Here is a 10,849-nt window from a genome sequence, read left to right on the forward strand (position 1 = left end):
TCATAAAACGAATTTTAAAAGATGTTAATGGTAAATAAACTTTAAAAAAATTAAAAATATGATAAAAAAATTAAATATTAAATATATATTTTAAAAATAATTTTAGAGATCAAATTTTGATGTAATTTTTTAATTATTATTAAAAAATATTTTCATCTTTAAAATTTGATAATTTTTTATCAAATAAATTTAAGAAAAAACATTTTTTAAAAATAAAAAAATTTAAAATAAATCAAATTTTGTTCCGAATTTTTTGTGCAGTTTTTAAATATTTATTTAAATGTTACTATAAAAATTTAGATATAATAAATAAACCTTTTGTTAAATCTAAAAGATTTTTAGTTACTTAAAAAAAATATAATGTTTATTAATTTTTTTGTCATATTTTTAAATTATTTAGAGACAGTTTTGCCAATAATATTTTTTATTAAGAATTTTTTTATCAATAGTTTAATCTTTTGAGTACTAAATTAATAGTTAACTACATATTTATACTTTAATTCTTTTATCATGCATAAATTTAACAAATTAGAACGCACAAAAGCATGTAATCGAGTTTGGAATGAGAATTGGTGTGAAAAGGAATAACCAAAACTTGTCGCATGTCAAATATCATTATTAGAGCCAACAATCAGTAGTTAGCTTAATTGATATTTGATGCGATGGTGATCAATCATATACATTTAATTTAGACACAGTCAATAAAAACAAAAATAAACATCTTTTCACAACATAGATAATTCTATTGTTTTGAAATCTTTTTAAATAAAAGGTGTTATTCATTATTTTATTTAGTAATTGAAAGTGTCTCCTAAACTATACGAGTTATATTACATGTACACTAAAATTAGCACTAAAATTAGCTATCAGTATAAAATATATGTTAAAATATAAATACACATTAAAAATAAATTAAATTACATATATATTTATATATAAATACATTTGTGACTAATTTTAGTAGTTGATTTTTAATGTATAAATAACATTTTTAAAACTATATCATTTTGTTAATGAATATTTTAATAAGAGCACTCTTTAAAAAGCCTTAAAATTAAATCAATTCTTTTTTATATATAAAAAATCTAAAATTTTCCATCATTAAATACATACAAATAAAATATAAGTGTATTAATGCAAACTATCGTTAGCAAAGATCTAAAATATTATGCTAACAAATCATTTTTCAATAAAAGTTTTTATTTAAAAAGAACAATATTATATAGTCAGTAAATATTATTATTTTTTATTTGTCAGTATTTATTTAGTTAGTAATAATTTGCATTTATATTTATTGTAGTTTTATTATACAAAAAATATATAATTTGTATATATATATATATTTATTAGAATTTACACATATAAATTAATACAATTTATATTTATATTTTTCATAGTTTACCTACATAAATTAATAAAAATTATTTATTAAAATAATTTAGTATTTATACTAATCAAATAATGACAAAAAATATAAAAAAATTACTGGTTCTAATTAAGAATATTTCATTCAGAGAAACCAAATCATATAAAATTGTGCCCTTAAAGTATAATTAGGATAAAATTAATTTAATATTTTCTATTATATCATACAATAAAAATAATAATTATCAAACTCTTAATTAAATGTTAAATAAAATATATAATACAATTTTTTGAAAAAAATTATTGTAAATGCTGAATAATTTCAATTTAAATTGTTTTTTAATCTTCAATCATCAAAATTGTAGCTGCTATTTAGATTATGATGCATCTTTTTTCTTTTTGTTATTTTAAATTAAACTAATATATATAAAGAACGGATATAAAAAGAGTGAGTAGTAGTCTCGGCCTATGTAATTTAATAACTTTATATGAATTATTTTTTACTATGTAATGAATTTATATCAAAATTGTTTCGTTTACTAATAATTTTTACTTAACTAATTTAATATTATACATTTAAATTTTTATACTTTTTAAATTTGTTTCTATATACTTATCTTTATATTTATTTTTAAAAAATTTGTTTGTTTCTTTAATAATATTAGAATATTAATATATTTAATATCATATTATTATATAAATATTAATAATAACTTAGATAATTATGTTTTAGTAATTATAGATATTTTAAATATTTTTTTATAAAAAATACATATTATATCTAAATTACTTTTACGTAATGAAAATTATTATAAAAAATAATTAAAAATTCATCTGAAATTCGAGTCTCCGTATTAATAAAATTTCTATTGTACCACGAACATTATCAAGATCGATGACGAAGGTCTAGCAGACAGGAAAATTTTATTTAATGTTCTTGGTCCGCACATGAGTCAAATGAAGAAATTGTGTCGGTAAATTCAGCCAATAACACTAAAATTGATGATATATGCATATCAAAAAATTAAATAAGCAAGATCTTCAAAGTTAAAATTTTTCTCCCACCTGAGAAAAAGGTTGTTGAACTTTTACCATCAATGTGATACACTAGAGGAGAAATGTAAAATTGTGGTACAATAGAAAAAGATTTCTTCTAATATAATTTTTTTATTTTTAAAAAATAGAAATCATGGATAACGATTTTTTTTTTTTGAATCAAAGGGAGCTCAACACAGTAGAGTGGAGCAAGAACAAAGTCACAAGGTTCTGAAAACATAAATTACAAACAACTCCTTATCCACTTGACATTGTGTCAACAGCCAAAGGGTTCACTGCCAATCCAATCCTCTGCATACGCAAATGACTTGTTTATAATTTCCCGCATACTGGAACTGTTATTTCGAAACAGCCTGTTATTCCTTTCCAGCCAGATAGTCCAGATTTTCTTATATAGTTTTTATATTTTTAAAAATAGAAACTTCTAACAACGATTTTTCTTTTATGAAATCATTGGTCGAGATTTGTGCTTTACAGAAATTGGTAGTGGTAATAAAAATACTAAAATAGAAATTTTAAGAAAGGTTACACTAAAATTTACATATAATTTATATGCATAAAAAAAGTTTGGAGAGCACTGCCTCCTTTTCCTTTTATGAGGCTGCGCCGCTGGTAATTTATATATAAAAACATTATATATGGTTAATAAAAAATGTTATTATGAAGATATGCTTATAATTCTGTGTAATATGCTCTAATTGGTCAAAGTGTAACTTTAGTCACCAACATTAATTGATTAATAGTTATTTGTGACGATTGTATGCCACTAATGGTTTTGGAAGCTCACTTTCTGTTGCAATGGAGGCCTAGGCTAGTAAATTTCAGTTACTATAGAAAATGGGAAAGCAGTCATATAAGTCTCTTTGGGTAGCTCACTTTATTTTATTTTATCGCAAATTGATTTCTTGCAAACGGGAGTTGACACATGCTACAATTTTTTAATTTCATTGTCTTATGTTTTTGTATAAACAAAATTTGCTCAATTTTTATCAGTTTTTTTTTTATTTAAAAACAATATATAAATGTTATAGGAAGAGGGCCTTTATATTGTTCACAATTTTTTTCCTTTTTTCTGAATTTGAGTTTGCCACTTTGCATGCGCACTTTTTAGCCTTCATTATTCGACCCAAAAAACAAAATAAGACAAAACCCTCCACTTTTAAGCCCAATTATTTTATTACTAGTTTCCCAAACAATATAGTCCTTGATTTTTTGTCTATACACAAAACACAATATTATGTATACACAAAAAAATAGTTCCTAAATCAATCACTTTATATAATAATATTAAAATATAAAATTTATATTAAAAATAAATTAAACAATACTTATTTATACACATATATAATGACTAATTTGGTATATAATGACTAATTTAATAATTAATTTTCAGATATTTGAATCTGAATCTTTAATTAGTGTATAAATTCAAGAACATAAACATTAGTGTATATAGAGTACCATTAACATGTATCATTGTAAGAATAAGGCATTGAATTGTCACATGTCACATTGTAATAAACTGGATTCCTAACAAAGTAAGCATTCACAAATTAATGAATACTCATGGACTAAGATCCATGGAGACATAAATTTGCAAATGAGAATTAAAAGGATTTGACATATACATGTCCCCAAAAAACAAAGGAAAAAAGATTTGACATATAATTGAATCTACTTTCCCTATACATTTATACACAACATTATTTACCCTGGAAGAAAATTTGAGAAAAAAAATTTCCATCTATAATTTTCTTTTTTCATGCCTCATCATGAAAACTATATTGGGAAATACTAGGGATTATCAGAATTTACTTTTTTTAGTCATCAACTTAGCCATCTGCTCAATTCTTTTAGTTTAGTTCTTTTAATCTAATAATTCAACAACATACTTTTAAACATTGATAGCTAACTGATGGTCCAAAATAATAAATTCTGATAATCCTCTAGTATTTCTCAACTATTTGTATATCATATATGTCAAAGCTAAAAAGGACTAACGGTGGTGTCTAGGGTTTGAACTACGAGGAGTGACACCATGCAAAAATTTTGTAATATAATTTTACCCAATTTTTAATTAAATTCTTATAATTTAAATTTTATAATCATGTATTTGTATTGTTAAAAAAGTTAAAAAATTAATTTGGTCCTTACAATTTAAACACTTCTAGTTTGTCCTTAAACTATACAAATCACCCTTTTCAATCTTAGTTAAAATATTGTGACAAGAAAAAGGGAATTTATGCTTGATCAGTGATCACAAAATTAAACTAGAGAGACTTGATTAGAAATGTTCAAATTTCAAGGACCTGATTGAAAATTTTCAAAAGATACAAAAATCTTAGTTAAAACTATTTTGACTTCCATCAAAGTTTTTTTTTTTTTTTGTTTCTTACAGTATCTCCCAACCCGATAAGCCAAGAACTAATCCATTATTTAACAAGGTTGGAAAAACGTTAGAAGATTAGTATAAGAAAAGAATGAAATAGCACTTACTCTTGCTAATTCTTCAACTGAAATTACACGGTTACCCTCTCTCTCAAAGTGCTCAAAAGCATTTGAAGCAATATCTTCCCACTTTTCAAGTGATTCCAATTGATATATGCTAACTGCAGCTGCACAGAATTCTTCAAAGTCCATCTTTCTGTATGCAAGTGGTTCCATCTATATATGAAATTGTTCAACCAAAGTTGTGTAAGATTCTTGGTATCAAACTGTTAATCCAAAATCATAACCACCCAAGGAACATTTTCTTCCACAATAATGTTGAAAAAAGAAAGAAGAGGGAACTTGAAGATTATTTTTTCTCAATACAATGAATGCCTCACCGCGTGTATAATATCAAGAACCTTTGACTCCCTCATGGCATCGGTTGCATGGCGTATAAGGGCCTGCAAAGTTTGCTATGAAACTGAATCATAGAGACTAAAAAGTAGCTAAGCATTGACATACACATACAAGCAGAGGAACATAAACTTGAGAATTTAAGGAGTGAAACAGTAGAGATAACCATTTTGAAATTGTCGAGTAATACGTGGCCGTCTCGATTTGGTTCCAACAATTTGAATTGCGCTCTAAGATAGGGAAATTCGTCTTCTGTCAAAGCCTTTGAAAGAGCCTAAACGAACAAAGCCGTAAAGATGAGTTAGAATACAGCACAAAGGTAAAAGAAAATCGAAATCTACAATCATCTAAATTTTTTTTAGAATCAATTAAATTTGGTATTTAAGCTATCTAAATTACATCTTTGGGTGCAGTCCTTCCCCAGATCCTAGGTAACACAGTATAAGCATATTCAAGGAAATGAAGTAATACCTTTAATGCTGCTCGTCTGAATGGTGTTGCATGTATATAGGACTTCACTAGTTTATAAACTAATATATCGAGAGGGATGACGCGGTTTTCATCCCTCAACCAAGGGTGAGCTGATGGAATTACACATTAATCAGTTCACAAATTCAATTTCTTACAGCATTATTAAATGCTGGCATATAAAAAAACGAAGTTATGACAACTTACTTAGAGCTTGGACGGCCGTCATTCTTTTCCTGTAGTCCTTGTTTAGGAGCCTCTTTACAAAGTCCTTGGCCTCCGCAGACACAGAAGGCCAAGGTAAATCTTCGAAGTTAGGATCAGCTCTGAGCACTGAACGGAAAATTCCAGATTCTGTTCGTGCCCAGAATGGTCGACTTCCACATAACAAGATATATGTAATCACACCGATACTCCATATATCTGCTTCCACACTATATGACCTGTGAAGTACCTCTGGTGCAACATAATATGCACTCCCAACAATGTCATTTAGTCGTTCGTCTATAGTCAATACACATTAATGGAAAATTAAGAAGGATCAGTTTCGAATCTACAAACCTCCAACTAAGCATAGGAAAGTTAACAATATTCGGTAGTAATTTCATGAAAAGGCACCATCTAGTGTTGTATATCATTAATAACTTCCTCTACTTTTATGGTATCTGTTCATTTATATAGTGAGATATTTATAACCAGAGTTAATGACACTTAAAAATTTTAAAATGACGATATACAGAATCCCATTTTAATTTTTAAGGTGCTGCAAAAATTTTTGAATAACATAAAATGACCAAAACCACCAATAACTGTTGACAAGATTGTGACTTTAATTTTCAAAGCCCATGAACAGCAAACCTATATTATTGGAGAATAGTTAATCGGATTTATTGCACTTTATTTGTGACACGGTTTCTATCACACTTGGATATTGTAATCCAAGCATGGGTGACTTTTGGTTATTAGTCTTTGACAAATTTTTAAATGCATTTAGTGCACATCACAACAGGAACATTATGCAAATGTAATCAGCATCAATGAAATAGTGCATTTAGTAGCAAGTTGCCTATCTAACATAATAATGGAATAAGAGATTGCTTCGCAAGTAAAAGGAAGAAAAAGAATTGAGAATCACTATAATTGTTACCTGTCCGGATGAAATCCGATAAACCGAAATCAATAAGCTTCATATCAGCATCTTCACTTTTTGAAGTAAAGAGGAAATTCTGTAACATCAATCCCATAGAAACAATCAACAACCATATTTCACATTCTTATTTTAACAACATGATAAATAAGAGAACTTGATGGGATTAAGATTTGAAGCACCAACCTCCGGTTTTAGGTCACGGTGCACGACGCCCTGAAGATGACAAAAAGCAACTACGCTTAGAATCTGCAAAACTATAGCTTTGGCATCCTCCTCCGGATACTTTCCTCCCCTAATTGAAATTTACATCATTCAATAAAATCGAAAGATATATTATATCAGCTTGAAAGTTGCAACAAACATAACTAATAGAAATCTAACCTTGACAAAATCCTGTCAAGAAGCTCCCCGAGGCCATTTGTTACAATGCTACAACTAGAAGACGCGTAATTGCATTTTCGAAGAATTTAACTATAACTTGACAATTATCATGTTGTTGATCTCATTAGAACCTTATAATGGTGAAAAGGCCTAGAAGCAAAGCATTCACTTCTCTATTTCTAACTTGAAACACCGAATACTTACTACAGATAATAATTAAAATAAGATAAACAACATACTCCATTACTATGTACACATTGTTGGCATCCTCAAAAGCATCATGAAATTTGATCAGATGCTTATGGCCAGATAGAGCTTTTAAGATCTTCACCTCTCTCCGAACATCTTCTATTGCTATCGCTGTCGTCATCTGCCAGAGAAAGCTTATTAAGACTACAGGAGTTGCCAACTATGCATTTTGCAAAAGAAGGGAAAAATAATGGATAGTGTAACATGGTAACCGCCAATAATAATTTCACTCGGGCATGTGAAGGCCTAGAAGATATAATAATGAAAAAGTGAAAAACTGAAATACTCTTACCACAGGATAGGGAGTTAAAAAAAACTTGAAGAAACTTCTTCAAGTGAAGAGAAAACAGCACATCATTCTAGGATCATATTTGCTCAGTTCGCACCATGACAAATCGACATACCTCAAAATTCATCCGTGGAGTTTAATTTTCAAGTACAGAACAACAAATTTCAGAACTTCAGACAACTTCACAATCATTTCGCAGTTCAGACGAACGAACAACGAATAACTACGATAGAAATGAGAATGGATGAACAATACACAACTGTAATAGCCGAACGATCTCACGGATGGCCGGCAATGAATCTAGTAAAGACTAAATTAAGGGCCAGCAAATATAAACCAAAATTGTCAACTAAAAATGCCATCACATTCTTCATAAGAGGCCAGAGCAATCAGAGTGCCAACTAGCCGAAACAATGTGGTGCCTCATTCCAACAATTCTTAGCATTTTTAACATCTTTCATACAAATTAGCATAAGCCAACACAGAACATTGATTGATTAATAATTCAATCATATAATCTAATCTATGCTAACACAACTAAATATAAACATTTAGATTCAAATTAAAATCGTACCATGTAATTGCAATTGCAATTGTACCTTAGACTTGGAAATGATTTTAACTGCTACAGCTTGGTCCTTGAATTCACCTTTCTTACACCTTGCATAACAAGTATGACCAAAATGCCCTTTCCCAATTTCCTTCCCAATCTCATACTTTGCACCAAAATTCTTTCCATATCCAAACCTCTTATCCAGCACCTCCTCCTCTTCCTCCGCCGCCGCCACTCCCTCCTCCGGTATAGTCCCCTCCTTTGCCCTCGCCGCCACCGCGCCTCGCCCCAGTCGCTTCGCCAACGACGCACGAATATGCTTCGCGGGAGACGGAGGTGGAAAAGGCCGCCGGAAAATCCTCCTCGGCGTCGCTGTCCTAGCCGGAGACGGTGTCACGCCACCTCCGTGAGGGTAAGGGCTCCGCCACGGCGACAATAAAGCTCTCGCCGGAGTGTTCTTCACCGAGGGCGTGACTGACGGCGGAGGAAGGTCGTCGGAGCTGGGAATCGCGGCGGCGTCAGTTTCCGGCGAGGGATTAGTCTTGCCGTAGCACTGCCCCATGATTGGTGAAAAGTTTGCGTAATTTTGAAGTTTTTTCCACCGGCGGTGTATGTGATCAGAGTAAAGGAGTCAAAGTCAGCACATCGGAGGGTTGAAGAGCGTTCTCGGTGGATCAGAAAGATCTGAACGGCGGATCTGGTCGGAGGAAAGAATGAAAGCGCGGGAATTAGTTTTTGGCAGGTGAGGTAGAGAGAGAAAGTAAAGAATGTTAGTTTTTTTTTTTTTCAAGAGAGAGTGTGAGTGGCGACAGAGACAGAGGCCGAGAAAAGAGAAGAGACCAAGGAAGGTCTGTTGTTGTGTTTGAGGCTTTTGAGCAGAGTGAGTTGTGAGTGTGACATAATACTATTTTCTTTTAAAGGGTGGTTGTAGACTAAAGTGTGTAGGGACATATAATTTTGAGGGCAAATGACTAAAATCAAACATGTGAGTTTTAAATTTATCGAAATATAACTTTTGTATATTGTATATGTAATACATTTTTTTATTAAATTATATAAATTGTGAGAGGAGTTTCACAAATTTTAAATGTATATAAACCGTTATATTTTTTTAGTGATTTATATTAATATACAAAATGACTAGAAACTACAATAGGAATCTCACATTTTCTGTGTATGTGTTTTTTGTTTTTGGTTGAATATTTTTACAATCTGAACTATTAACTTTAGCATAATTTTCACTAGTTTTATTATACTTGTTTTTTACCATATTTTCTCCAATTATAATCATCTTCCGAGAGGCAGAGCAAGGAGGCAAAGGATTAGGATCGACAAGGGTAGCATTGTTCTAAAATTTAAAAGAAGAATAAAAAGCATCATTGAAATTCTTTTGATTAAGTGACAGAAAATTTAGCCAATAAAATAAGTCAGTAGTTAGAGAAAATATAATCTAAAAAAAATAAAACATCCCAGATTCCAAAAAAATTTGATCTTTTGATAAAATTGAAACAGCTTAATCAAAAGAATCATTGAAAAAATCAATAAAAAATATAAAAAGAAAAAAAAAGCGAAATAACCTAGAATTGGGGAGCATGGGAGAACTAAGTAATGTAGTAGGACTAATGCTAGAGGTATAGTGATGCATGGTGATGCAAAACAAGAAGATAGAGATGGAGAAACGAAAATGGTCGTGGTTTATGCATATTTCACATCTATACAGCAACTGCGAGATCCTCGACTGCGATTTCAAGCCATTTTGTATATATGTGGGACGCCTCTTACAATTTATATAGTTTAATAAAAAATTGTATTTACGTATACAAATACAAAAGTTATATTTCGATAAATTTAATACCTAAATAATTTATTTTAGTAATCATTTTAGTCTTTAAAATTTAAAATTTATTATATTAATTCTCAAAATCTAATTTTTAACGTTATATTAATCTATAGACACTTTTTAACACTAAAGTGGCAAAATGGAATATCGAACATGCTCTGGTTTATCATGCTAACATAAGACTAAATATCATTTTATTTTAGTGTTTAAATAAAGCAAAAATAAAAAAATGAAAACAATTGTATATAATATACAAATTGTTTTATTTATTTTATTTTTAAAATAATTTTTTTATTTTATTTAAGTGTAAAATGAAACAAAGATCTTTAATTATGTATTTAATATGACAAATCAAAGATAGGTCAATATCCTATTTACTGGCTTAATACCGAAAAGAATCCAGTGATCAATACCGTGTTTGGAGCTGAATTTTTAGATTTAAAGAATTAAAATAATAAAAGTCGTGAGTGTATGGTGCATACGTGGAATGCTACTGTGGGTCCCAAAGAGTGGCTTTCGTTTATGGAGAATCAATGGTTTCGATGGGAATGGGCTGGGATTGACTTTTGAATTTTGATCAAGGCCGTTGGTTTGTTTCTTTGTCTCTTTCTCTTTCTGTTTCTGGACTATGATGATGTATTAAAAAACTAAAAA

General features: G+C 29.5%; 1 protein-coding gene across 1 annotated transcript; it reads right to left on the reverse strand.

Annotated features, from left to right (window-relative positions):
- Window positions 1-4,842: 4,842 nt before the first annotated feature.
- On the reverse strand, window positions 4,843-9,237 carry LOC107472997 (CDPK-related kinase 3). The gene is made up of 10 exons (XM_021134797.2): window positions 8,402-9,237; window positions 7,504-7,634; window positions 7,265-7,312; window positions 7,067-7,175; window positions 6,881-6,959; window positions 5,941-6,237; window positions 5,737-5,846; window positions 5,432-5,539; window positions 5,250-5,312; window positions 4,843-5,085 (listed from the first exon to the last, which is right to left on the reverse strand). Exons 1-10 carry the CDS (start codon window positions 8,915-8,917, stop codon window positions 4,858-4,860), a joined length of 1,689 nt encoding a protein of 562 aa, XP_020990456.1. The 5' UTR covers window positions 8,918-9,237; the 3' UTR covers window positions 4,843-4,857.
- Window positions 9,238-10,849: the final 1,612 nt, after the last annotated feature.

Source organism: Arachis duranensis, chromosome 2 (assembly GCF_000817695.3).
Source record: "Arachis duranensis cultivar V14167 chromosome 2, aradu.V14167.gnm2.J7QH, whole genome shotgun sequence".
Taxonomy (NCBI): domain Eukaryota; kingdom Viridiplantae; phylum Streptophyta; class Magnoliopsida; order Fabales; family Fabaceae; genus Arachis; species Arachis duranensis.

Excerpts from the sequence above, each read along its gene's own strand:
- LOC107472997 (XM_021134797.2), bottom strand. The coding sequence starts at position 8,917 with ATGGGGCAGTGCTACGGCAAGACTAATCCCTCGCCGGAAACTGACGCC. Across the intron at positions 7,635-8,401 it reads AAATCATTTCCAAGTCTAAG|ATGACGACAGCGATAGCAAT; the intron begins GTACAATTGCAA and ends TTTCTCTGGCAG. Across the intron at positions 6,238-6,880 it reads ATCGGATTTCATCCGGACAG|ACGAACGACTAAATGACATT; the intron begins GTAACAATTATA and ends TATTGACTATAG.